General features: G+C 36.2%; 1 protein-coding gene across 1 annotated transcript in view; it reads left to right on the top strand.

Annotated features, from left to right (window-relative positions):
• TENM1 (teneurin transmembrane protein 1) overlaps positions 1 to 27,610 on the top strand; it is an 887,850-nt gene that overhangs the window by 506,215 nt on the left and 354,025 nt on the right. Inside the window, exon 8 of the mRNA XM_061137497.1 lies at positions 8,971 to 9,209. Coding sequence (XP_060993480.1) covers positions 8,971 to 9,209 — 239 coding nt within the window. The remainder of the gene's footprint in view (positions 1 to 8,970; positions 9,210 to 27,610) is intronic.

Genomic DNA, 27,610 nt, shown 5'->3' with positions numbered 1-27,610 from the left:
CAAAAACATCTTTCAAATCAATATTTATTCTTTGAGTACCTTTGAAGTATGAGACAGGAATGTGAAAATTAAGACTTGGTCTCTACCCTTAGTGAATATACAGTCCAGAGGCAATTGAAGAGGTAGGGCAGATATTACTTCTGATTAAGAGGCAAGAGGAAATAATAGCTACCAAAAAAAAAAAGATTTCTAAAGATCTCTCCCATTAGCTACTAGCTACCTCACTTGGAAAATCACAAGAATACTGTTCTAGATCATAGAGTATTACCATTTAAGAATAGATTCTAGGACTTCCCTGGTGGTATGGTAGATAAGAATCCACCTGCCAATACAGGGGACATGGTTCAATTCCTGGTCCAGGAGGATTCCGCATGCCATGGGGCAGCTAAGTCCATGTGCCACAACTGTTGAGCTTGCGTTCTGCAACTGCTGAAGCCCATGGGCCTGGAATCCATGCTCTACAGTAAGAGAAGCCATTGTAATCAGAAGCTCTTCCACCACAATGAAGACCAATAAATAAATAAGTAAGTAAAATAATAAACCAGTCATCTCAAATTAAAAAAAAATAGATTATAGAACTAAGGCTTAAACTTAGAAAAATTAAGGTATAGATATTGGGTTGGCCAAAAAGTTTGTTAAAATGCAAACAAACTTTTTGGCCAACCCAATAGATGTGTGCATGTGTGCTAAGTCACTTCAGTCGTGTCCTACTCTTTGTGACCCTATGGACTGTAGCCTGCCAGGCTCCTCTGTCTATGGGGTTCTCCAGGTAAGAATACTGGAGTGGGTTGCCATGCCCACCTCCAGGGGATCTTCCTGACCTAGGGATTGAACCTGCCTTTCCTGTGATTCCTGCATTGTAGATGGATTCTTTACCGCTGAGCCACCAGGAAAGCCCAATCCATAGATACCCTGACACTATTTTTTTTTAAAGAAAAAAAAAAACTCTTAAAAACTATGAACAACGTGGAGAGACTATAGACTTCTTTATGAACACTTGCATATAACATTTGAATGGGACATATGGACAGGGTGGCCTAAAATTTGAAAGAAAGGACCCTAGAACAAATAAATTGAAATCCACTTTTATATAGCTGTTAATACAAAAAATTGTTACCCTAAGAGGTTGTCCAAGCTAATAATACCATTTAGGCTCAAACAGAGTTTGGATCTATTTATCCTAAAAAGGAGTATCAAGAACAGGCTATTATGTAAAAACTAGAGATGTTGAGGTTGATATCTTGCCAGTAATCACACTTTGCCACAAAACAACATGAAATATTCTGTCAGAGAAGAAAATGGGGCTGACCCAGCATGACATTTTCTTTTATTTTCCCATGTTTTTGGAAGCATAAGAATAAATACCTGTGAATACACATTTCTCCAAATAGGATATGAAAAACAGTCAACAAGCACATGAAAAGATGCTAACATCACCAATCATCAGTTCAGTTCAGTTCAGTCGCTCAGTCATGTCCAACTCTTTGTGACCCCATGAACCACAGCACGCCAGGCCTCCCTGTCCATCACCAACTCCCGGAGTCCACCCAAACCCATATCCATCGAGTTGGTGATGCCATCCAACCATCTCATCCTCTGTCGTCCCCTTCTCCTCCTGCCCTCAATCTTTCCCAGCATCAGGGTCTTTTCAAATGAGTCAGCTCTTCTCATCAGGTGGCCAAAGTATTGGAGTTTCAGCTTCAACGTCAGTCCTTCCAAGGAATACCCAAGACTGGTCTCCTTTAGGATGGACTGGTTGGATCTCCTTGCAGTCCAAGGGACTCTCAAGAGTCTTCTCCAGTCCTCTCTTTCTTTATAGTCCAACTCTCACATCCATACATGACCACTGGAAAAACCATAGCCTTGACTAGATGGACCTTTGTTGGCAAAGTAATGTCTCTGCTTTTTAATATGCTGTCTAGGTTGGTCTTAACTTTCCTTCCAAGGAGTAAGCATCTTTTAATTTCATGGCTGCAATCACCATCTGCAGTGATTTTGGAGCCACCCAAAATAAAGTCAGCCACTGTTTCCACTATTTCCCCATCTATTGGCCATGAAGTGATGGGACCGGATGCCATGATCTTAGTTTTCTGAATGTTGAGCTTTAAGCCAACTTTTTCGCTCTCCTCTTACACTTTCATCAAGAGGCTTTTTAGTTCCTCTTCACTTTCTGCCATAAGGGTGGTGTCATCTGCATATCTGAGGTTATTGATATTTCTCCCTGCAATCTTGATTCCAGCTTGTGCTTCCTCCAGCCCACCAATCATCAAAGAAATACAAATCAATACCATGATGAAGTGTCACCTCATACCCATTAGGATGGCTATCATCAAAAAGACAAGAAATAACAAGTGTTAGCAATGATGTGGAGAAATGGAACTCTGCACTGTTGGTGGGAATGTAAAATGATACAACTACTATGGAGAACAGTATGGAGATTTCTCGTAAAAATAAAAATAGAGCTGGTACATGATCCAGCAATCTCAATTTGGGATATATATTCAAAAGAATAGAAAGCAGGATCTCAGAGATATTTGCATACCCATGTTCATAGCAGCATTATCACAGTAACCAAGAGGTGCAAGCAAGCCAAGTGTTCATCAAAGGATGAATGGCCAATAGTACATGCAATTAATCAGCCTTGAAAAGGAAGGAGATCCAGTCACATGGTTAAAGCTTGAGAACTTCAAGTTAAGTGAAATACACTGGTCACAAAAAGACAAATATTTTATGATTCTACTTACATGAGGTATATAAAATAGTCAAATTTGAGGGAAAATTTAGAATGGTGGTTACCAGAGGCTGAGGAGATTGAGGAAAGAGGAGTTGTTTAATGGGTTTAGAGTTTCACATGCGCAAGATGAAATAGTTTTGGAGATCTGTTTCACCATAATGGGAATATACTTAATACTGCTGAACTATACACTCTAAAATGATATAGGGCAGTAAACTTTGTATTTTGTGTTTTTGTATCACAATAAAAAATGCCTTTTATAATTTTTAAAAAGAGTAAATATCCAAATTCCACTACCATATCTGAATGTGATTTGGCCCTAATAACTTCACTCAAGACCTTTTCTTTTTTTTTTAATTTTTCATTTATTTTTATTAGTTGGAGGCTAATTACTTTACAATATTGTAGTGGTTTTTGCCATACATTGACATGAATCAGCCATGGATTTACATGTGTTCCCCATCCTGATCCCCCCTCCCACCTCCCTCCCCATCCCATCCCTCTGGGTCATCCCAGTGCACCAGCCCTGAGCACTTGTCTCATGCATCCAACCTGGACTGGCGATCTGTTTCACACTTGATAATATACATGTTTCGATGCTGTTCTCTCAGATCATCCCACCCACACCTTCTCCCATAGACTGAAGATCTTTTCATTGCAGTCTTCCTCTTTATTATTTTTTTTAAAAATCAAGCTCAGCTTTTATCTGGAAGTAAGTTAAATTCCTTCTTCTGGGTAAAAAAATGAGTCTAATGCTTGTAGCTAAGTGAATGCAGGTTTGGAAACTCATCTCATAAGTATGTTTACAAGATGTAAAAGAAGAAATTCATTGGTTATTTATGCATCTGTTGTTAGAAAGCTGTAGATTTCTATCTATTTCCTATAGAATTTCAAGTGCCACATTAAATCACATCATTTAGTGCTAACAGATACCCTCAGAATTATGTTGTTTGTAGGGTTTAAAAAGAGATAGTACATTTTCCCCCTTTAAAATCCTTACAGGAGCATTTATTATATTCCCATTTACCACCACTGAGTCTCATCAGTCTTAAAGATTTTTTTTTCAATTTCCTTATATGCCCATTTCCTTTTGGCAATATCTTGCTTTTCCTTTTTAAATTTGAAGCTGAATATTAAAACAGATGCAAAGGAGAGTACTACTTACACATAAACTCTTGAACTGCATTTTTATCATTTCCTCTGTGGAAAAAACCCAATTGTATGAAATTGATAGCAACATTTTAGTATATCCTCAGGTCCCCTGGGAAAAGCAATGTGCTTAGACAGATGATCTGATTTTATGAGCACATAGCTGAAGTCTAGCACTGTGCATTTGTCTTTATGCTCCTACTTTTTTCAGGGACTATGAAAACACATTTAGGCAGTGGTTTTGCTTTCCAACAATGGACTGCAAAGCCTTTGACAATACGTAGCATTTGCATTACTGTTTTTCATAATGTACATCAAAGTATAGATCACTTTCAGCAGAGACTCTTAATCTCAGCTTGTTAATAAGAAAACAGGAACCTCAGTACCAGAACTCATTTTATTATCTACCCTCACCAAGGACTGTGATTTGGATTCCACTCAAATATGAATTAGTTTAAATGTTGCTCTGCTGCGACTGTTGAATTTATTCATTATGCTGTAATATTTTACTTATGAAACTGCATTTGGAAATCCTTTGGTATATATCAAGATGAAATTACAGTGCTCAGGAATATTGATTATTGCTTGTAATTGCCTTCATAATAGTCAACAATTCTCTGTCTTTCTTTGTCTTTCTTCTACCTCTTAATGATATACCAAACCAAATCAATATCCAACATATGGGGCCACTTATGTTGTCTCAAAAATTCAATTGTTCTTCATAAATATGCAGAGGATCGAAGATTTTATCTCCAAACATTGAATAAAAAAGCTCCATACTGCTAGATTCCTCTTCTATTCCATACGAGCTTATTAGAGTGTTGCTGTATATGATCAGTTATATGCAAGTGACGTTTTATCACCTCCAGAGTAACTACTAAGTTGTGATAGGGAGATGGGGAGGCTTCTCCACTCTGCTGTTTATAAAGTGCTATACTTCTCCCTCACTAGTATTTTAGATAGTCACAAAAATCATAGGCTGTGAGAGATAAGACATTAAAGAAGAAATCTACCTCCTTATGACATGAAGGTGATTATTTCAGGGACTAATGAGGACGTACAATCAAATGCAAGAAACCTAATGCTATGAGTCACTTTTTCAATAAAATGTATTTAATCTTATTTCTGCTACTTACTGTTTTTCCATTCTAGGGATACATTCAGTGCTTTTAAAAGCAGCAATAATTCCTTTACAGTCCTGATGACTGAACACTAGCTTCTCTCTAATGGTCTCCCATTCATTCAAAACAGTTAAGATGGTCTTTAAAACTTACTGTGAGAACATGTGACATACAGGGAAAAAAGTAGATATGTATTATGTAGTACTGTTTGAACAAATTATGTTTGGTTAGCCTGGGTCAGTTAACCCAGATTTGAACTCTGTGGTAATTCCGTGAAGACTGGTTGGTAGGTTGCGCAGGGCAATGGAAATGTACTATTTTACAAGTCCCCAATTCTAAGTACATTCATGCCATTAGCTGCTGATGTTTCTTTTAAGTAATCCACTTTTACTCTCTGGGCCTCCATTTATATCTGCAGAATGAGCATGTTGAGCTGCTAGATGATTTCCGAGATCCTTTCTAACTGATTCTATAGCCATCATTCTCATGTTTTTCCCTGGGGTACCAAAGGCAACGGGGTAAAATTGTGGCTCAATTCAATATCATGCACATGCCCAAATGAACACAAAGCATGCTTCTTCTGTGCTGTACAAGCCTGGGTTCAAATTTTCTTGTGTCCACTAATTGCAGAACCCTGGTGTGGTGTGCTCTAATGTCGTAGTTAGGATCGATGGCTCTAGAGCCAGACTGCTTGGGCTTGAAAGTCAGCTTTACCAGTTACTAGGTGTTGGACTGTGGACAAATTACCTAACCTCTGTGTGTTGGTTTTCTCATCTGTAAATGTAAATGCTTACTGTAATGGGGTTGTTGTGAAGCCTAAATTATATAATACTTTATGAATTAATTAGAATAATGTCTGGCACAAATAAGCACTTAATGAATGTTACCTCTTATTATTATGATAAGACCCTTATCATCATACCATTTTGCTATTATCATACCACTTTGCTCCTATTAAACCTCTTTTGGTCTCTTGTTTCATCATCTGTAAGATTACAATAATAATATCAACGCCACAGACATATTAGGATCAAATATTGCATATAAAGTACCTAATTTGGTGCCGGACTTTTCTAGGCACTCAATAAATCATGTACATAAATAGAACCAACTATGCATGTGATTGGTGTTAGTCACTGCATTTTTTCCACCCATCCCACTCCCAATCTTTTCGATACTAGTTACAAGAAAAAATATAAGCTCAAGGCAGAAAATTTTAAAGAAATAACCCTACTATCCAAAGGTGACACAAATTATTATTTTTCCATGAGCATATCTTTTATCTTTAAAAGTGTATTGCCCACATTGTTTTGAAACCTACATGATTTTACTTGATGATCTGTAAACACATTTTCTAGTGAATATTCTTTTACAATGCAATTTGTAATGGTTGTATAGTATTCTACTCTGTATTCATAAAATAGTATTAACGAACATCTGAGTATTTATCTTGTGCTGTTATAAATAACACTGCAATATACATTGTCATACACATCATTTCCTAAGGATAAATTCCTATAGACATAATTTTTGAACAAAGAGTATGCATCTTTTAAGCCTTTTGTTATAGAAAGCCAATTATCTTCCAGAAAGTCTTGTGAATCTCCACTCCCCTCAGCAATCCTGCCCTTTAAGTACCATTTATCCTCATAAACCAAAGCAAAACTCTAATGTGGACAGTTTCATTAACTGACATGTGGACAGATATTTTTTCATTTAAACGTACATGCTTTCATTCTTTAAAAATGGAAGCTAGAAATCAGTCTTAAAATATTCCTAATGATGAGCATATGTGACATGTACAAGGTGACATTGTCTCTTTGTTCAGTGGAAGGGTCTTGTGATGTATTATATTAACACGTGGCAACAGAACGTTTTCTATTTAGCAGTGTGTTTTACTGCCCTAGGCTGAACAGTAGAGTAGATTGAGGACTTTGGAGCTGGAATGGCCAGGGATCCTATTATGGCTTTGTTGTTTTTTTGCTAGGTGGATTTAAGCAAGTTACTTAACATCTTTAGGCCTCCATTTCTTTAAATACACCATGAAGATAATAATATAGCCTATTCCATATGAGGGAATATTAACTGAGATAATGAGTGTTTAACACAATGCATGGTACTTAGCAATTGATAAGGGTAAAGTATTACACAAAACCATTTTCATGCCAACTCCTTCCACGTGAATATATTACTACTGTTTATGAAATATCCATATTACAATAGTCATGAGGGAGGTGGGAGGGGGGATCGGGATGGGGAATACATGTAACTCCATGGCTGATTCATGTCAATGTATGACAAAACCCCCAAAAAATAAATAAATAAAAACTGGAAAAAAAATAGTCATGAGCTGTCATTAAACATCCTTTAGTAAATCAAACATGACAGCAGTATGAAGTTCTGGGACAGGTAAAATTAATGCAGGGTAGGAAAAAAATGCGAAATAGCAGTTGCCTCTGGGGATTAGAGATAGAGATTTACTTAGAAAGACAGGAGGGCACTTCCTGGGGTGACGGGAATGTTCTATATCTTCACAGGGCTTTGGGTTGTGCACAGGTGATTGCATTTGTTAGGTCGCGCAAAGGTACACTGCAAATCTGTGCATTTCATTGTGTATAGCTTTTAAACTGAAATATATTTACATATAACAGTGTATAAGTCTGTGTACACCATATTGAATTGATACATTTTTAAATTGCAATACCATTGTCATTTGTAGTATTAGCTAACATCTCTATCACATAATTATTCTTACTTTTTGTATTGGGAATAATTAAGGTCTACTGCCTTAGCAGCTCTGATTTTTTTTTTACATTATTATTGTCTATAACAGTACTGTGCATTAGATCTCCAAGACTTATTTCTCTGCTAGTTGCAAGTCTGTAGCCTTAAACATCCCCCTATCCCCACTTATCAGCCCTTGGGAACCAATACTCTGCTCTTTGTTTTTACCAGTTCATGTGCGGACCTCAAGGATCTTATGCTGTGAGATAAATCAGAGAAAGAAATACTGTAGGATATCACTCATATGTGGAATCTAAGAAACTTGAACTCATTGTGTATAAATTTTACATTAAAAATCTGTAAGAACTTACTGAACTCTAGATAATAATATAAAAGTTAAAATATGTTAAGAGAAGTGTACTGATGTATGCAGCTTACTTTGAAATGCTTAAAAATGAAATAAAAAATGAGATGTTTTAAAAAAAAGATGGATTAAGACAGGAATGGTGAGATGGATAAAAATGTGATAAAGTGAATATAATCATATGTTAAGTATAGAATCTAGTTCACAAGTATATGTGTGGTTTTGTTTTGTTTATTTTTAAAAATGTTTATTTGATAATCGTCTTTTAAAATTTAAATCTAATATTTTCAGTGCTGCTCAACTGGAGATACACAGCAAACTTACCTAGGATGTTTTATTAAAACATACTTGCTTAGGACCTAGTCCAGATTTACTGAATTTCTTCACTTGATATTCTCTGGAGTAGATGTATGTTTGTTATAAAAATTCTTTGCTTTGGCTGTATGTTTGGCAGTTTTTATAATAAAATATTAGATGAAAATGTGTCTGTGAAAGCTAGTCTCTAAATAAAATACTGGCCTCTGGGCCATTCATATTATCAAAATGCCTGATGATACTTCTCCTCCTGTTCTTTCGTATTATATTCAATGAAAGGGAGCAGTATAGTGAATGCCACCAAATGTGGAAGGGTAATGCTCAGAGATTGTCAACAATTCAGGAACAGAAGATCTCTTTCTTCCTCTTAAAAATCTAAACTAGGAAGACAAAAAGAAGACCACCAGGGGCACGTTGGAGTTAAGTGTTAGGTATATGAAAATTTTGTTGGGTTCTTCCTAGTTCCCATTTGCTTTATTGTAGCACGATTGTTTAATGGGGTTTATGTTTCTGTAGCAAGTGGCTTTGGTTTTGATAGCCCAAATGTTGCTTCTTTTCTGCAGGCATTTCCTATTCAAGCACGGATCTGGTTCCTCGGCCATCTTTAGCGCAGCCAGTCAGAACTACCCACTGACTTCCAATACTGTGTACTCGCCTCCTCCCAGGCCACTTCCTCGAAGCACCTTTTCCAGACCCGCCTTTACCTTCAACAAACCCTACAGGTGCTGCAACTGGAAGTGCACGGCCCTCAGTGCCTCTGCAATCACAGTGACTCTGGCCTTGTTACTAGCCTATGTGATTGGTAAGCCCTTTTTCCCATGCTTCACTTTTCTTCTTCATCAAAATCTGGTTTTGCTGGTGCTGGAGTTGGGAGTGAGGGGTTTCTTTCTCTGCTCTGTGACCTACAAATCTGAACTAAGGCTTAGTATTACAAATAACAAATAGATTTCTAATTAGGTTTTTTTTTTTTTTTGCTACTTCCTAACCTTAAATACTGCTGAGGAGAGTAAGAACTGCTCTTTGAGAAGAAATACTTATACTACTAACACAGTCTTATTGATTGCAATTGCTGTAGTTAACCATTTTCCCTTCAATTAGAAGGTTGTTATGGTTTTCTCATTAGAAGTCATAAGTACCAATCTACAGCAGCTTCTTAAATTATAGTTAAAAAATAATACTGCTACTGAATTTTCAGGTAGCAATTTCATTAAAGTAGTAGTTATTTGGGAGCTATTGGAAAATCCAGGGCATAATTTCTTTCCAAGAATGTGGAATTTTACACTGGGACTAAAAAAATGTCTTCTTATTTTCACTCAGTAAATGGCGGCAAAATTGTCTGGTTACTATGTTTGCAATGATAAAGGAGAAAATAGTAGTGAGGCACACTTTCCACTTTTAAGAAAAATATGATTGTTCTTGAGGGATCTTGATTAAAGTCACTGTGTGTGTGTGTGTGTGTGTGTGTGCGCGCGCGCGCGCGCGCCCACGTGCTCAGTGACTAAGTCATGTCTGACTCTTTGCAACTTCATGGACTGTAGCCCGCCAGGCTCCGCTGTCCCTGGGATTTCCCCAGGCAAGAATACTAGAGTGGGTTGCCATTTTCTTCTCCAGGGGGTCTTCCCAAATGAGGGATCGAACCCATGTCTCCTGCATTGCAGGCATATTCTTTATCACTGAGCCACCTGGGAAGCCCCCAAGTCACCCTTTCTCAATAGCAAGTCATATTGATTTTTCTGGATGACATTTTAATTTGACTGAACATTAATTTCCTTGTTTGAGTGGTTTTGTGGTCTAAAATGTAAATTAACTTAAGAAATATGTATTTTGTGGAAGCAGCATTCCTAGAAGACTAACATATCATGGTAGAAAAAAAAATTCTTTGCAAGTATGTCACTCATATCTTCCTTTCAAGTTTAGCCTGATTTCCTAATTGAAGGGGAATTATCCACAAACATACATTGAATATGGTTCTGAGAGATAGATTAAAAAGGAATTTAGAGTTTCTTCTAATTATAAAAAAGTAAGTTTTGTTGAGTCTGATTTATTAAAAATGTAAACAATAAGAAAGTTCTCATGACCAGTTTTTATGAGTCATAGAACAAAGGATAGGAAGTAAGCAGATATATTTTGTAGGGGAGTCACTGATAATGTCAGCAATATAAGATCACAGCCTATATTGATGTTCATGATTATCTCTTTTCTATTTTCATTGTACAATCTGAATATATTGAACAATGCTTCTATTAAATGTGGATAATATTAACCTATAAGATCAAAAATATGTCCTTTATCCCAGACAATTTAGGACAACTCAGCATGAACATTTATTTAGATTGTAATAACATTTAATGAGGAATGATGCTGAAGGAATGGAGGTCTGAAATGAGAAAGTACTGTAATATAAACAGGATTTTAATATGGTATCATTCAAATCAAGGAGTAATTTGAAAAGTTTAAATACATTAGAGGCCCTTTAAAATGTCCTTGTTCAATTATGAGACCAGTTTTTATCTTACAGGTTATCTTCTATTAGCTTTTACTGTACAAAGAGATGATATTTTAGACATAAGACTTTACATCTGGAATAAACAAATCCAAGTTCTTTATTAATAGATTTATTCTCTGTCCAAACCTATGTTTCTATTTAAATTTTTTACATGGCCACTTATATAAAAATTTATTATACACTCTGAGCCTTGTTTAATTAGATTATATATTCATTTCTGATGTGAAAATAAAATGTTTCAGTTATTTCAAGGACTGCCTTTTTAATAGGATAAACAGTGGCATGTATTAATATATTTAATATGATAACAAGGCAATATAGTACAACGGTCATGAACAAGGATTTTCAGACCTCTGCCACTTCTTATGCACATTATCTTTGGCAAATTATTTACCCTTCTAAGGCATCCGTTTTCTCATCTGTAAAATTGTCCTAAAACACTACCTGTAACATAGGGTTGTCATCGAATTAAATGAGTTAATATATCTAAAGAACTTGGAAGAGTGCCTAAAACATATAGTGAAGTGAAAGTTGCTCAGTCGTGTCCAACTCTGTGACCCCATGGACTATATAGTCCATGGAATTCTCCAGGCCAGAATACTGGAGGGGGTAGCCTTTCCCTTCTCTAGGGGATCTTCCCAATTCAGGGATCAAACCCAAGTCTCCTGCATTGCAGGCAGACTCTTTACCAGCTGAGCCATATAAGTTTATCATAAAGATTAAATTATGATCACTGTTGTTACCATTATTATCTTTATACTTACTACTCGCTGTTAACATTCACTGTTTCTCAGAGTTAACTGTTTTATTCATGGCTGTATCCCAGCTCCACAAACACTGCCTGGCACATAGCAACCCTGTCCATAAAAGTTTACTGAAAAAAAAAATTACACTAAGCACTCTACTTGTATTAGCTCATTGCATCCTCACAACAGTCATTAAGGATAGTTATCAGATTAAATCTATTTTATAAATGAGACAACTGGAGCATAGCCAATGTAAGAGATCACATATAGGTCACAATGAAATTAAGAGGTCACATCACTGAGAAGGGGATATCCTGAGCTTTAAGCCAGAGCAGACTGACTCCAGTGGACAAGCTTTTGAGTGCCAGGCCTTGCTGCTTTCCTAGCACTGCAATGAACTTTGCAGCTCATTTACTTCTTGGGTTTCCCTGATGGCTCAGACAGTAAAGAATCAGACTGCAATGCAGTAGACCCAGGTTTGATCCCTGGATCAGGAAGATCCCCTAGAGAAGGGAATGGCAACCAGCTCCAGTATTCTTGCCTAGAGAATTCCATGGACAGAGGAGCCTGGCAGGCTATAATCCATGGGGTCACAAAGAGTTGGACACAAGTGAACTAACACCCAAAAAAGATGTCCTTTTCATTATAGGGACTGGAATGCAAAAGTAGGAAGTCAAGAAATACCTGTAGTAACAGGCAAATTTGGCCTTGGAGTACAGAATGAAGCAGGGCAAAGGCTAATAGAGTTCTGCCAAGAGAACGCACTGGTCATAGTAAACACCCTCTTCAAACAACACAAGAGAAGACTCTACACATGGACACATCACCAGATGGTTGACACCAATATCTGATTGATTATATTCTTTGCAGCCAAAGATGGAGAAGCTCTATACAGTCAGCAAAAACAAGACCAGGAGCTGACTGTGGCTCAGATCATGAACTCCTTATTGCCAAATTCAGACTGAAATTGAAGAAAGTGGAGAAAACCACTAGGTTTTCTAGGTCATACCATTCAGGTATGACCTAAATCAAATCCCTTATGACTATACAGTGGAAGTGAGAAATAGATTTAAGGGACTAGGTCTGATAGACAGAGTGCCTGATGAACTATGGATGGAGGTTCGTGACATTGTACAGGAGACAGGAATCAAGACCATCCCAAAGAAAATGAAATGCAAAAAAGCAAAATGGCTGTCAGAGGAGGCCTTACAAATAGCTGTGAATAGAAGGGAAGTGAAAAGCAAAGGAGAAAAGGAAAGATATACCCATTTGAATGCAGAGTTCCAGAGAATAGCAAGGAGAGATAAGAAAGCCTTCCTCAATGATCAATGCAGAGAAATAGAGGAAAACAATAGAATGGGAAAGACTAGCAATCTCTTCAAGAAAATTAGAGATACCAAGGGAATATTTCATGCAAATATGGGCTCAATAAAGGACAGAAATGGTATGGACCTAACAGAAGCAGAAGATATTAAGAAGAGATGGCAAGAATACACAGAAGAACTGGACAAAAAGATCTTCACAACCCAGATAATCACGATGGTGTGATCACTCACCTAGAGCCAGACAGACATCCTGGAATGTGAAGTCAAGTGGGCATTAGGAAGCATCACTATGAATAAAGGTAGTGGAGGTGATGGAATTCCAGTTGAGCTATTTCAAATCCTGAAAGATGATGCTGTGAGAGTGCTGCACTCAATATGCCAGCCAATTTGGAAAACTCAGCAGTGGCCACAGGAGTGGAAAAGGTCAGTTTTCATTCCAATCCCAAAGAAAGGCAATGCCAAAGAATGCTCAAACTACCACACAATTGCACTCATCTCACACGCTAGTAAAGTGATGCTCAAACTTCTCCAAGCCAGGCTTCAGCAATATATGAACTGTGAATTTCCAGATGTTCAAGCTGGTTTTTGAAAAGGCAGAGGAACCAGAGATCAAATTGCCAACATCCGCTGGATCATCGAAAAAGCAACAGAGTTCCAGAAAAATATCTATTTCTGCTTTATTGACGATGCCAAAGCCTTTGACTGTGTGGACCACAATAAACTGTGGAAAATTCTGAAAGAGATGGGAATACCAGACCACCTGACCTTCCTCTTGAGAAACCTGTATGCAGGCCAGGAAGCAACAGTTAGAACTGGACATGGAACAACAGACTGGTTCCAAATAGGAAAAGGAGTACGTCAAGGCTGTATATTGTCACCCTGCTTATTTAACTTCTATGCAGAGTACATCATGAGAAATGCTGGGCTGGAAGAAGCACAAGCTGGAATCAAGATTGCCAGGAGAAATATCAATAACCTCAGATATGCAGATGACACCACCCTTATGGCAGAAAGTGAAGAAGAACTAAAGAGCCTCTTGATGAAAGTGAAAGAGGAGAGTGAAAAAGTTGGCTTAAAGGTCAACATTCAGAAAACTAAGATCATGGCATCTGGTCCCATCACTTCATGGCAAATAGATGGGGAAACAGTGGCTGACTTTATTTTTCTGGACTCCAAAATCACTGCAGATGGTGATTGCAGCCATGAAATTAAAAGACACTTACTCCTTGGAAGGAAAGTTATGACCAACCTAAAAAGCAGAGACATTACTTTACCAACAAAGGTCCGTCTAGTCAAGGCTACGGTTTTTCCAGTGGTCATGTATGGATGTGAGAGTTGGATTATAAAGAAAGTTGAGCGCTGAAGAACTGATGCTTTTGAACTGTGGTGTTGGAGCAGATTCTTGAGAGTCCCTTGGACTGCAAGGAGATCCAACCAGTCCATCCTAAAGGAGTTCAGTCCCTGGGTGTTCATTGGAAGGACTGATGTTGAAGCTGAAACTCCAATACTCTGGCCACCTCATGCGAAGAGGTGACTCATGGGAAAAGACCCTGATGCTGGGAAAGATTGAGGGCAGGAGGAGAAGGGGATGACAGAGGATGAGATGGTTAGATGGCATCACCGACTCATTGGGCATGTGTTTGGGTGGACTCCGGGAATTGATGATGGACAGGAAGACCTGGCGTGCTGCGCTTCATGGGGTCACAAAGAGTTGGATACGACGGAGTGACTGAACTGAATTGAACTGAGCAACTTTCACTTTCACTACTATGTTTCACCTCTATGTTTTTTCTTATTAAATCACAAATTAAGTTCGATTTACCAGGCCATCCATTGCAATGGTTACTTCAACTAAGATGTGTTGATTGGTGAGAGTATCTGTTGAAATGATGTACCATGAGACTTTGAAAAGACAGAAATACCAGGTTAAATGCTAGTACAGTAGGTTGAGGGCTCCTCTGGGGGCTCAGATGGTAAAGAATCCACCGGCAGTTCAGGAGACCTGGGTTTGATTCCCTGGTTTGGAAAGATCCCCTGGAGGAGGGCATGGCAACCCATTCCAGTATTCTTGCCTGGAGAATCCCCATGAACAGAGGAGCCTGGCGGGCTACAGTCCATGCATTGGGTCACAAAGCATCGGACATGACCGAGCAACTAAGCACAGTACAGTAGGTTGAGTGGGTTCAAGATGAGGAGATATTAAAGGCAAACACTAACTTTGTTCTGACTTCTGTCATGAGCTGATCCATATGTGACTTTGGATATATTGGTTAAAATCTCTTCCTCCACTTACTCCATCTGTGCTGTATCACGGACCACCTCAGGAGGGTAGAGTAGGAATTCATAAATAGGCATTCAGCTGAAAGATGTCACATAACAACTGTAACACACAAGATGATTTTTAAATGACTTTCTGTGATTGAAATAAAAACGTTTTGTATTTCAAAATAGGAAACCATTTCACTCTCAACTCTTGCTGAGTCTGGAAGAGTTATCAGGCTTTTTTTTTTTTTCAATCCCCTTTGTAGTTGCCGTGTAACCCAACTAAGATCTTTCACTGAAACTATTTACTGCTTCTGTTTCCCGTGCAGATTCCTTTCTGCCATTTCATTTTCCTCTATTATCCATTATACATAACCTTTAGATACTAATGGCTGTAGGCTGTGCTGCCCCCAATCCACTAGGGGAAATCACATCAATATCAATGGGACATCAATAGTCATTCTGTGAATTATGGCTCCGTAAGTGGTCATTGAAAAGCAGTTGAAATTCAGCTAGTGAAAAGTCAGAGCTGGGTTCAGGCAACCAGCCCCATCCCCACTTGTCCCCACTATACCTTTTGGGTCAGCAAAAAATAATTTCTTTGAATAAGTTTTGAGGTCATAAAATTCAGTGAAGGGAGGCATGGGAAGATACTGATTATATGAAGATATTATGGAATGGCTATTGTCATCACTTACCCATAAATCTGTAATATTTTCCATCTGAATCCAAAAAAAGGTCCTTATGCTTCATCCTCTCTGATATTTTGGCATCAGTGATGTATCAGTGCCAGTCAGAAGCACATTTGCTTGAATTTACAAATAAGCCTTATGAAGTCGTAGTCAGGAAGACAGATGACCATATGCAAGGCATCAAGAGGAGGCGAGGTTAAGGTACTTCATCAATGGTTGTGAAGGGCACAAACTCGGCTTCTCTGGTAATATTTGATGTTTTGATCAAGCTTCTCCACAGTCAGCAGTTTGTATATAAGAGGCAATAGAAACTCACAAGAACACATTGTGCTTGGGGTCAAACATGTTGTTGCATTGAAAGAGTTGGGGAGTACAGATTTCTGGCTCTCAAACTAAATATAATCAGTTAATGATATCGGTGTTGCTTTCTTTTGCCATGAAATTAGTAGTGATTCCGCCCACCTTCAGGGGACGCAGGTAGTATCCAAACTCTACAGATGAAATAAGTTAAGTCCATAAATCTCTTTGCCATGATACACTATATAGCCTACATGTAGAAAGTTGACCAGAATGGTTATTAATACAGAATTAGGAGAGAGAGAAGACTGAACCCAATTCTGTGATCAAAAGTTTAAGAATGGAACTATTCAAGAGGGCAAAGTACCTACTTCACTTGCTCTCTGCACAAAAATTCAGTAACAGTGAGTTCAGGGCTTTCTTCTGACTCCTTTATGCTAGTCCAAATTACCCACCTTTCTAGGGCTATGATTATGGTGGAGGAATAACATGCTGAAAGCTATAGAATGAGTGTGCTTATTTAGCCTGCATGACAAAAAAAAAAGTGCAAACACTTTAAAATATAGGGCAAAAACGGAGTAACACAAATTTTGATTTTGGAAAATTCAGAAACTTAGTTGTTGTTGTTTCTTTTAATAGAATTGAAATGGAGTTTTTTCCCCAGTTATCTAGCTAGACAATGCCCTTTGCCACAAGTTTTACTAGGTATAAATAAATATGCTCACCAAAAAGGATCTCTTTCAATTACTGGTAACTTCATTAATGCCTCTATGCCTCAATTTCCTCATCTGTAAAATGGAATGTTGATAACAACTTCCTCATAGATTTTCTTTTTAGTTAAATGAAACAGAGCATGTAAAACACCCAAGACATCACTTAATAGATCTAAGTAACATACATAGTATTGTTTTTTTCTTAAAATAGAATTGAAATCAAGTTTTGTTGCCCCAACAAGCTAGATGGACAATGCCCTTTCCTACAAAGTTTACTAAGTATAGATAAATATGCTCACCAAAGAGAATCTCGTAAACTTATCAGTAATGTCATTAATGCCTCTTTGCCTCAGTTGCCTCATCTAATAAATGGGAATGTTGGTAGCAACTTCCTTGTAGAATTTCTTTTTAATTAAATGAAGCAGAACATGTAAATAACCCAGGACAATTCTTAGTAGATCTAAGTAAGATACTTAATTTTATCTTTTTTAAATAGGGAGAATGGAATTGCAGTTTCCCCCCACCCCAACAATCTAGGTAGACAATGCCTTTCCCACAATGTTTACAAGTATACATAAATATTCTCACCAAAACACATCTCTTTCACTTACTAGTAACTTCATTAATGCCTCTGTGCCTCAGTTTCCTCATCTATGAAATGGGAATGTTGAGAACACCTTCCTTGTAGATTTTCTTTTAATTAAATGAAGCAGAGCAAATAAAATACCCAGGACATTGCTTAATAGATCTAAATTACATACTTAATTTTTTAATAGAATTGAAATTGAGTATTTTTTCCTCAAAAATCTACATATACAATGCCCTCACCCTAATAGTTTACTGACTGTAGATAAATATGCTCAGCAAAAAGCATCTCTTTCATTTACTAGTAATTCATTAATGCCACTGTGCCTCAGTTTCCTCATCTATAAAATGGGAATGTTGATAACACTTTCCTCACAGATTTTCTTTTTAATTAAATGAAGCAGAGTATGTAAAACACCCAGGACATTGCTTAGTAGATAGAAGTAACACACTTAATTATGTTATTTTTTTAAATAGAGATAATTGAAATCAAGTTTATTTTTCCCTAAAATCTAGATAGACTATGCCCTTTCCCACAAAGCTTACTAATTTTAGATAAATACGCTCAAAAGAAAAAAGCACCTCTTCACATTCCAGTAACTTCATTAATACCTCTGTGCCTCAGTTTCCTTATCTATAAAATGGGAATGTTGATAACACCTTCCTCAAATATTTTTTTTATTTAAATGAAGCAGAGCATGTAAAATACCCAGGACATTGCTTAGTAGATCTAAGTGACATAGTTAACTTTTCCTTTTTGTTCTTTAACAGATAGAATTGATATCGAGAGTTTTTTCCCCATCAATCTAGGTAGGAAAGGGAAATATCCTTTCCCAAAAGGTTACTAAGTATACATGAATATGCTCACCAAAAAGCATCTCTTTCACTTACTAGTAACTTCATTAATGCCTCTAGCCTCAGTTTTTTCATCTATAAAATGGGAATGTTGATAACACATTCCTCATAGATTTTTGTTTAATTAAATGAAGTAGAGCATTTAAAACACCCAGGACAATGCTTAATACATCTAAGTAACCATACTTTTTTTTTAATATATAGAATTGAAATCAAGTTTTCTTTCCCCAGCAATCTATATAGACAATGCCCTTTCCCACAAAGTTTACGAAGTATGGATAACGACACTCACCAAAAAGCATTTCTTTCGCTTACTAGTAACTTCATTAATACCTCTCTGCCTAAGTTTCCTCATCTATAAAATGGGAATGTAAAACACCCAGGACATTGCTTAGTAGATCTAACTATCATACTTAATTTTGTTTCTTTTTAATAGAGAGAATTGAAATAGAGATTAATTTTGCTCACAATCTAGTCAATGCCCATTCCCATGAATTTTACTAAGTGTAGATATATATGCTCCTAAAAAGTTTCTCTTTCACTTACTGGCAACTTCATTAATGCCTCTATCCTCAGTTTCCCCCCCTATAAAATGGGATTGTTGATAATACCTTACTTGTAGATTTTTTTTTCAGTTAAATGAAGCAGAGATGTAAAACACCCAGGACATTGCTTAGTAGAGTTAAGTAACATATTTAAGTTTCTTTTTTTAACAGAAATGAAATCTAGTTTTTCTCCCATCAATCTAGATAGACAGTGCCCTTTCCCACAGTCTTTACTAACTGTAGATGAATACTATCACGAAAAATCTTCTCTTTCACTTATTAGTAACTTCACTAATGCCTCTATGTCTCAGCTTCCTCATCTGTAAAATGGGAATCTTATAACACATTCCTCATATATTTTCTTTTTAATTAAATAAAATAGAGCATGTAAACATCCAGGACATTGCTTAATAGATCTAAGTAACATACTTATTTTTTTTAATAGAAGGAATTAAAATCTAGATAGTCAATGCCCTTTCCCACAAAGTTTGCAAAGTTTTGATGCATATGCTCTCAAAAAGTATCTCATTCACTTTGGTAACATCATTAATGCCTCTGTGCCTCAGTTTCCTAATTTATAAAATGGGAATATTGATAACACTTTCTTGGTAGATTTGTTTCAACTACTTGAAGCAGTGTATGTAAAACTCACATGATATTGCTTAGTAGATCTAGTAACATAGTTAATTTTATCTTCTTTTAATATAGAATTGAAATCAAGTATTTTTTCCCAAAAATCTAGATAGAGAATGCCCTTTCCCACAAAGTTTACTAAGTATAGATATATGCTCACCAAAAAGCATCTCAGTATCTAGTGACATCATTAATGACTCTGTACCTCAGTTTCCTCATATATAATATGGGAATCTTGAAAACAGCTTCCTCATAGATTTTCTTTTCAATTAAATGAAGCACAGAATGTAAAACACTAAAGACTTTGCTTAGTAGAACTAAGTAACATACTTAATTTTGGTTTTTTTAAATAGAATTGAAGTCAGTTTTTTTTTGCCCAACAATCTAGATAGATGCCCTTTCCCACAACGTTTACCTTTATTGGTAAATAGGCTCACCAAAACGCATGTCTTTCACTTACTATTAACTTCATTTATGCCTCAGTGCCTCAGTTTCCTTATCTATAAAATGTGAATGTTGATAACACCTTCCTTGTTGATTTTCTTTTTAATGAATTCAGCCAAAGCATTTAAAACTCCCGGGACATTGCTTCATAGATCTTAGTTAACATACATAATTTTGTTTTTCTTTAATAGAGAAAATTGAAATCAAAATTTATTTTGCTAACAATCTCGGTAGTAAATGAACTTTCCCTCAGATTTTACTAAGTGTTGATAAAAACGCTCACCAAAAAGGATCTCCTTTACTTATGGAATTCTCTAGGTCATAATACTGGAGTGGATAGCCTTTCCTTTCTCCAGGGGATCTTCCCAACCCAGGGATCAAACCCAGGTCTCCTGCACTGCAAGCAGATTCTTTACCAATTGAGCTATCAGGGAAGCCTTTTACTTATTAATAACATATTAATGCCTCTAGCCTCAGTTTCCTCATCTGTCAAATGGGAATGTTGATAACACCTTACTTATAGGATTTTTTGTTTTTAATTAAATGAAGCAGAGCATGTAAAATACCTGGGACATTTCTTACTATATCTGAGTAATATATTTAAATTTTTTAATAGGTTGAATTGAAATCAACTTTTTCCCCATCAATCTAGATAGCCAGTGCCCTTTCCCACAAAGTTTACTAAGCACATATGTATATGCTCACCTAAAAGCATCTCTTTCACTTACTAGTATCTTCATTAATGCTTCTATGCCTCATCTATAGATGAGTTTCCTTGTCTATAAAATTGGGAATTGTGATAACACCTTCATCATAGATTTTTTTAATTAAATGAAATAGAGCATGCAAAACACCCAGGACATTGCTTGTTCCATTTATGTGACATACTTAATCTTTTTTAATAGATAGTATTTAAGTTGAGTTTTTTTCCCCAAGAATCTTCATCGACAGTGCCCTTTCTCACAAAGTTTACTGTCGATAAGCACGCTCACCAAAAAGCATCTCATTCACTTTGGTAGCTTCATTACTGCCTCCATCCCTCAGCTTCCTCATCTATAAAATGGGAATCTTGATAACTTCCTTGTAGATTTTCTTTTTAATTTAATTAAGCAAACCATGTAAAACACCTAGGATATTGCTTTGTAGAGCTAAACAGCATACTTAATTTTGTGTTTTTTTTTAAAGGAGAGAATTCAAATCGAGATTTCTTTTGCTCACAATCTAGATAATCAGTGCTCATTCCCACAAATTTTACTTTTGATAAATATGCTCACCAAAAAGCATCTCTTTCAGTTAATAGTAACTTCATTAATGGCTCTTGCTTGACTCAGTTTCCTCATCTGTAAAATGGGAATGTTGATAAAACCTTCCTCATAGATTTTAATTAAATGAAGCAAAGATTGTAAAACACCCAATTCATTGCTTAGTAGATCTAAGTAATGTTCTTACATGTGTCCTTTTTTAAATAGAATTGAAATTGAGTTTTTTTCCCCCAAACAATCTAGATAGACAATGCCCTTTCCAACAAAGTTTACTAAGTATAGATAAATACACTCACCAGAAAGCATCTTTTTCACTAAACAGCAACTTCATTAATGCCTCTGTGTCTCAGATTCCTCATCTATAAAATGAGAATGTTTATAACACTTTCCTGGTAGATTTTTTTTTTAATTAAATGAAGTAGTGCATGTAAAACCCACAGGACATTTCTTAGTAGATCTAGTAACATAGTTATTTTTAACCTTTTTAAATATAGAATTGAAATCGAGTATTTTTCCCGAACAATCTAGAGAAAGCCCTTTCCCACAAAGTTTACTATATATAGACAAACAGTCACCAAAAAGCATCTGTTTCACTTACTAGTAATTCATTAATGCCTTTAACTTCAGTTTCCTCATCTATAAAATGGGAATGCTGAAAACACCTTGCTTGTAGAGTTTATTTTCAATTAGATGAAGCAGAGCATGTAAACACCCAGGACACTGCTGAGTAGATCTAAGTAACATACTTAATTTTGTTTTTTATGTTATAGATAGAATTGAAATTGAGGGTTTTTTTCCCCATAAATCTAGGTAGACAATGCCCTTTCCTACATAGTTTACTAAGTATACATGAATATGCTCACCAAAAAACATCTCTTTCACTTATTAGTAACTTCATTAATGCCTCTAGCCTCAGTTTTTTCATCTATAGAATGGGAATGTTGATAACAAAATCCTCATAGATTTTTGTTTAATTAAATGAAGTAGACCCTGTAAACACCCAGGACATTGCTTACTAGATCTAAGTGAAATGCTTAATCTGTTTTTTTTTTAATAGAATTGAAATCGAGTTTTTTCCCCAACAATCTAGATAGACAATGCCCTTTCCCACTAAGTTTACTAAGTATAGTGAATACGCTCAGCAGAAAGCATCTCTTTCACTTACTAATAAATTGAGTAATACCTCTGTGCCTCACTTTCCTCATCTATAAAATGGGAATGTTGATAACACCTTCCTCTTACATATTTTTTTTAATTGAATGAAGCAGAGCGTGTAAAACACCTAGGACACTGCTTAGTAGATCAAAGTAACATAATTAAATTTGGTGGGTTTTTTTGAGAAGAGAGAGTTGAAATCCAGTGTTTTCCACAAAAATCTAGATAAACAATGCCCTTACCCACAATGTTTACTAAGTACAGATAAATAGGCTCACCAAAAAATATCTTTCTCTTACCAGTAACTTCATTAATGCCTCAGTGCCTCAGTTTCCACAGCTATAAAACGGGAATGCTGCTGAAGCCTTCCTTGTTGATTTTCTCTTTAATTAAATTGTGCAAAGCATGTAAAACTCCCAGACCATTGCTTCCTAGATCTAACTAACATACTAAATTTTGGTTTTTTTGATAGAAAGAATTGAAATCGAGATTTTACTCACAATCTAGTCAGTGACCTTTCCTGACAATTTTATTAAGTGTCGATAAATACACTCACCAAAAAGCATCTCTTTAACTTACTGAAGTGAAGTGAAGTGAAGTGAACTCGCTCAGTCATGTCTGACTCTTTGCGACCCCATGGACAGTAAGTAGCCTGCACCAGGCTCCTCCATCCATGGGATTTTCTAGGCAAGAGTACTGGAGTGGGTTGCCATTTCCTTCTCCACTTTAACTTACTACTAACTTAATTAATGCCTCTATGCCTCAGTTTCCTCATCTATAAAATGGGAATGTTGGTAACACGATCTTCATCATTTTTTGTTTAATTCAGTGAAGTAGACCATGTAAAACATATAGGACATTGCTTAGTAGGTCTCATAACATATTTAATATTTATTTATTTTTAATATAAAATTGAAATCAAGTATTTTTCCCCAACACTGTGGATCCACAATGCTCTTTCCCAGAAAGTTTACTAATTATAGAAAAATACACTCATCAAAAAGCATCTCTTTCACTAAAAAGTAACTTCATTAATGACTCTGCACCTCAGTTTCCTTATGTCTAAAATGGGAATCTTGATAACACCTTCCTCATACATTTTCTTTTTAATTAAATGAAGCAGAGCATGAAAGACACCCAGGGCATTGCTTAGTAGAAACTAAGTAACATACTTAATTTTGTTTTTTTTTTAATAGAGAGATTTGAAGTAGATTTTCCCCCCAACAATCTAAATAGACAATTCCCTTTCCAACAACGTTTACCTGTATAGATAAAGTAGCTCACCAAGACAAATCTCTTTCACATACTAGTAGCTTCATTAATGCCTCTATGTCTGTTTCCTCATCTATAAAGTGGAAATGTTGGTAACACCTTGCTCATTGATTTTTTTTTAATTAAATGAAAAGTGAAGTGAAGTCGCTCAGTCATGTCTGACTCTTTGCGACCCCATGGACTGCAGCACGCCAGGCATCCCTGTCCATCACCAACTCCCGGAGCCTACTCAAACTCGTGTCCATCACGTCAATAATGCCATCCAACCATCTCATCCTCTGTCATCTCCTTCTCCTCCCACCTTTAGTTTTTCCCAGCATCAGGGTCTTTTCCAATGAGTTAGTTCTTTGCATCAGGTGGCCAAAGTGTTGGAGTTTCAGCTTCAGCATTGCAGGCAGATTCTTTACGAACTGAGCTATCAGGGAAACCCCACAAAGTTTACTAAGTATAGATAAATGTGCTCACCAAAATGCATGTCATTCCCTTTGGTAATTTCATTAATGCCTCTGTGCCTCAGTTTCCTCATCTATAAAATGGGAATGTTGATAACACCTTCCTCGGCATTTTTTTGTTTAATTAAATGAAGCAGAGCATGTAAAACACACAGCGCAGTGCTTAGTAGATCTAAGAAATATACTTAATTTTGATTTTTTAAAGTACAGAATTGAAATAGAGTGTTGTTCCCCAACAATCTAGTTCCACAATGCCCTTTCCCACAAAGTTTACTAATTATAGATAAATATTCTCACCAAAAAGCATCTCTTTCACTAACTAGTAACTTCATTAATGACTCTGTCCCTCAGTTTCCTCATCTATAAAATGGGAATCTTGATAACTCCTTTCTCGTAGATTTTCTTTTTAATTAAATGAAGCACAGCAAGTAAAACATGCATGACATTGCTTAGTAGAAATAAGTAGCATACTTAATTTTGTTTTTTGTTTTTTTTAATTTTGTTTTTTTAATAGAGAGTATTGAAGTCGATTTTTTTCCCCCAACACTCTAGATAGACAATGCCCTTTCCCACAATGTTTACCTGTATAGATAAAAATGGTCACCAAAACCCATCTCTTTCACTTACTGGTGAGTTCCTTAATGGCTCTAGCCTCTGTTTACTCATCTATAAAATGGGAATGTTGATAACACCTTACTCAAAGAGTTTTGTTTCAGTTAAATGAAGCAGAGCATGTAGAACACCCAGGACAATACTTAGTATATCTAAGCAACATGCTTTCTTTTTTTTTTTTTTTTAATAGATAGAATTGAAATCAAGTTTCATTCCCCATCAATCTAGGTAGACAATGCCCTCTCCCACAAAGTTTGCTAAGTATAGATGAATACACTCACCAAAAGCATCTCTTTCACTAACTAGTAACTTCATGAGTGTCCCTGTGACTCAGTTTCCTCATCTATAAAATGGGAATATTGATAACACCTTCTTCGTAGATTTTCTTTTTCTTTTTACTGAGATAAATTATTCATTTTAATATTTTGAAACAGTTAATTTTGTAATAATTTTAGAATGACAGAATTATTTTAGGTAGTGCAGAGACTTCCCATTTATACTGTACCCTGCTCTTTTGGTTACTTTCATCTTACACTAGGATGGTAGTTTTTGCCACTCTTAACGAATCAATATAGCAGAGCATGTAAACCCCCCAGGACATTGCTTAGTAGAACTAAGTAACATACTTAATTTTGTTTTTTTTAACAGAATAGAAGTCGATTGTTTTCCCCAACAATCTACATAGACTATACCCTTTCCCACAATGGTTACTTGTATAGATAAATACCCTCACCAAAACACATCTCTTTCACTTATTAGTAACTTAGTAATGCCTCTGTGCCTCAGTTTCCTCATCTATAAAATGAGAATATTGATAACACCTTCCTGGTAGGTTTTCATTTTAATTCAATTAAGCAAAGAATGTAAAACACCAAGGACATTGCTTAGTAGAACTAAGTAACATAATTTTCCTTTTTTTCAAATAGAATTGAAATTGAATTTTGCTCACCATCTAGATTGTCAAGGTCCATTCCCACAAATTTTACTGTCGATAAATACACTCACCAAAAAGCATCTCTTTCACTTACTAGTAACTTCATTAATGCCTCCAGCCTCAGTATCCTCATCTATAAAATGGAAATGTTGATAACACCTTCTCGTTGATTTTTTATATATAAATGAAGGGGAACATATAAAACACCCAGGACATTTCTCAGATCTAAATAACATACTTAATTTTGTTTTTTGCCAATACACGGAATTGAAAACGAGTTTGTTTCCCTAATAATCTAGATAGATAATGCCCTTTCCCACAGTTTCCTAGTATAGATAAATACACGCACCAGAAAACATCTCTTTCACTTACTAGTAACTTCATTAATGACACTGTGCCTCAGTTTCCCCACCTATAAAATGGGATTCTTGCTAACACCTTCCAAGTAGATTTCTTTTTTAATTTAATGAAGCAGAACATTTAAAACACCCAGGACATTGCTTATTAGAACTAAGTAACTAAGTAACTATTTTTGTGTTTTTAAAATAGTTAATTTTGAAATAATTTTAGATTTACAGAATTATTTTAGGTAGTGCACAGACTTCCCATTTATCCATACCTTGTTTTTTCCACTGCATATATCTTACATTGGCATGTTTACTTTTCCTACTATTAATGAATTAAAATAGCAGAGCATGTAAAACACCCAGGACATTGTTTAATAAAACTAAGTAACATACATAATTTTTTGTTTTTTTTTTAAACAGGATTGATATCAATTATTTTTCCACAACAGTCTACATCCACGATGCCCTTTCCCTCAAAGTTTACTAACTATAGATAACTATGCTCAACCGAAAAGCATCTCTTTAACTAACTAGTAACTTCATTAATGACTTTACCCTCTGTTTCCTCACCTATCAAATGCAAATCTTTTTAACTAAATTAATTTTTCTTTTAAATTAAAAGAAGCAGAGCATGTAAAACAGACAGGACATTGCTTAAAACAACTAAGTAACATAATTATTTTGTTTTTTTTAATAGAGAGAATTGAAGTATTTTTTTTCCCGGCAATCGAGATATACAATGTCCTTTCCCACAACATTTACCTATATAGATATATACACTCACCAAAACGCATCTCTTTCACTTACTAGTAACTTCATTAATGACTCTGTGCCTCAGATTCTGTTCATTTCAGTCACTCAATCGTATCCGACTCTTTGTGACCCCATGAATCACAGCACGCCAGGCCTCCCTGCCCATCACCAACTCCCGGAGTTTACTCAAACTCATGTCCATTGAGTCGGTGATGCCATCCAGCCATCTCATCCTCTGTCGTCCCCTTCTCCTCCTGCCTTCAATCTTTTCCAGCATCAGAGTCTTTTCAAATGAGACAGTTCTTTGCATCAGGTGGCAGAAGTATTGGAGTTTCAGCTTCAGCATCAGTCCTTCCAGTGAATATTCAGGACTGATTTCCTTTAGGATTGACAGGTTGGATCTCCTTGCAGTCCAAGGGACTCTCAAGAATCTGCTCCAACACCACAGTTCAAAGCATCAATTCTTTAGCACTCAGCATTCTGTATAGCCCAACTCTCACATCCATACATGACTACTGGAAAGACCATAGCCTTGACTAGATGGACCTTTGTTGGCAAAGTAATGTCTTTGCTTTTTAATATGCTGTCTAGGTTAGTCATAACTTTCCTTCCAAGGAGCAAGCATCTTTTAATTTCATGGCTGCAGTCACCATCTGCAGTGTTTTTGGAGCCCCCAAAAAATAAAGTCTGTCACTGTTTCCACTGTTTCCCCATCTATTTGCCATGAAGTGATGGGACCAGATGCCATGATCTTAGTTTTCTGAATGTTGAGCTTTAAACCAACTTGATCACTCTCCTCTTTCACTTTCATCA

Source organism: Dama dama, chromosome X (assembly GCF_033118175.1).
Source record: "Dama dama isolate Ldn47 chromosome X, ASM3311817v1, whole genome shotgun sequence".
Classification (NCBI taxonomy): Eukaryota; Metazoa; Chordata; class Mammalia; order Artiodactyla; family Cervidae; genus Dama; species Dama dama.
This window is presented reverse-complemented; position numbering and strand designations above follow the sequence as displayed.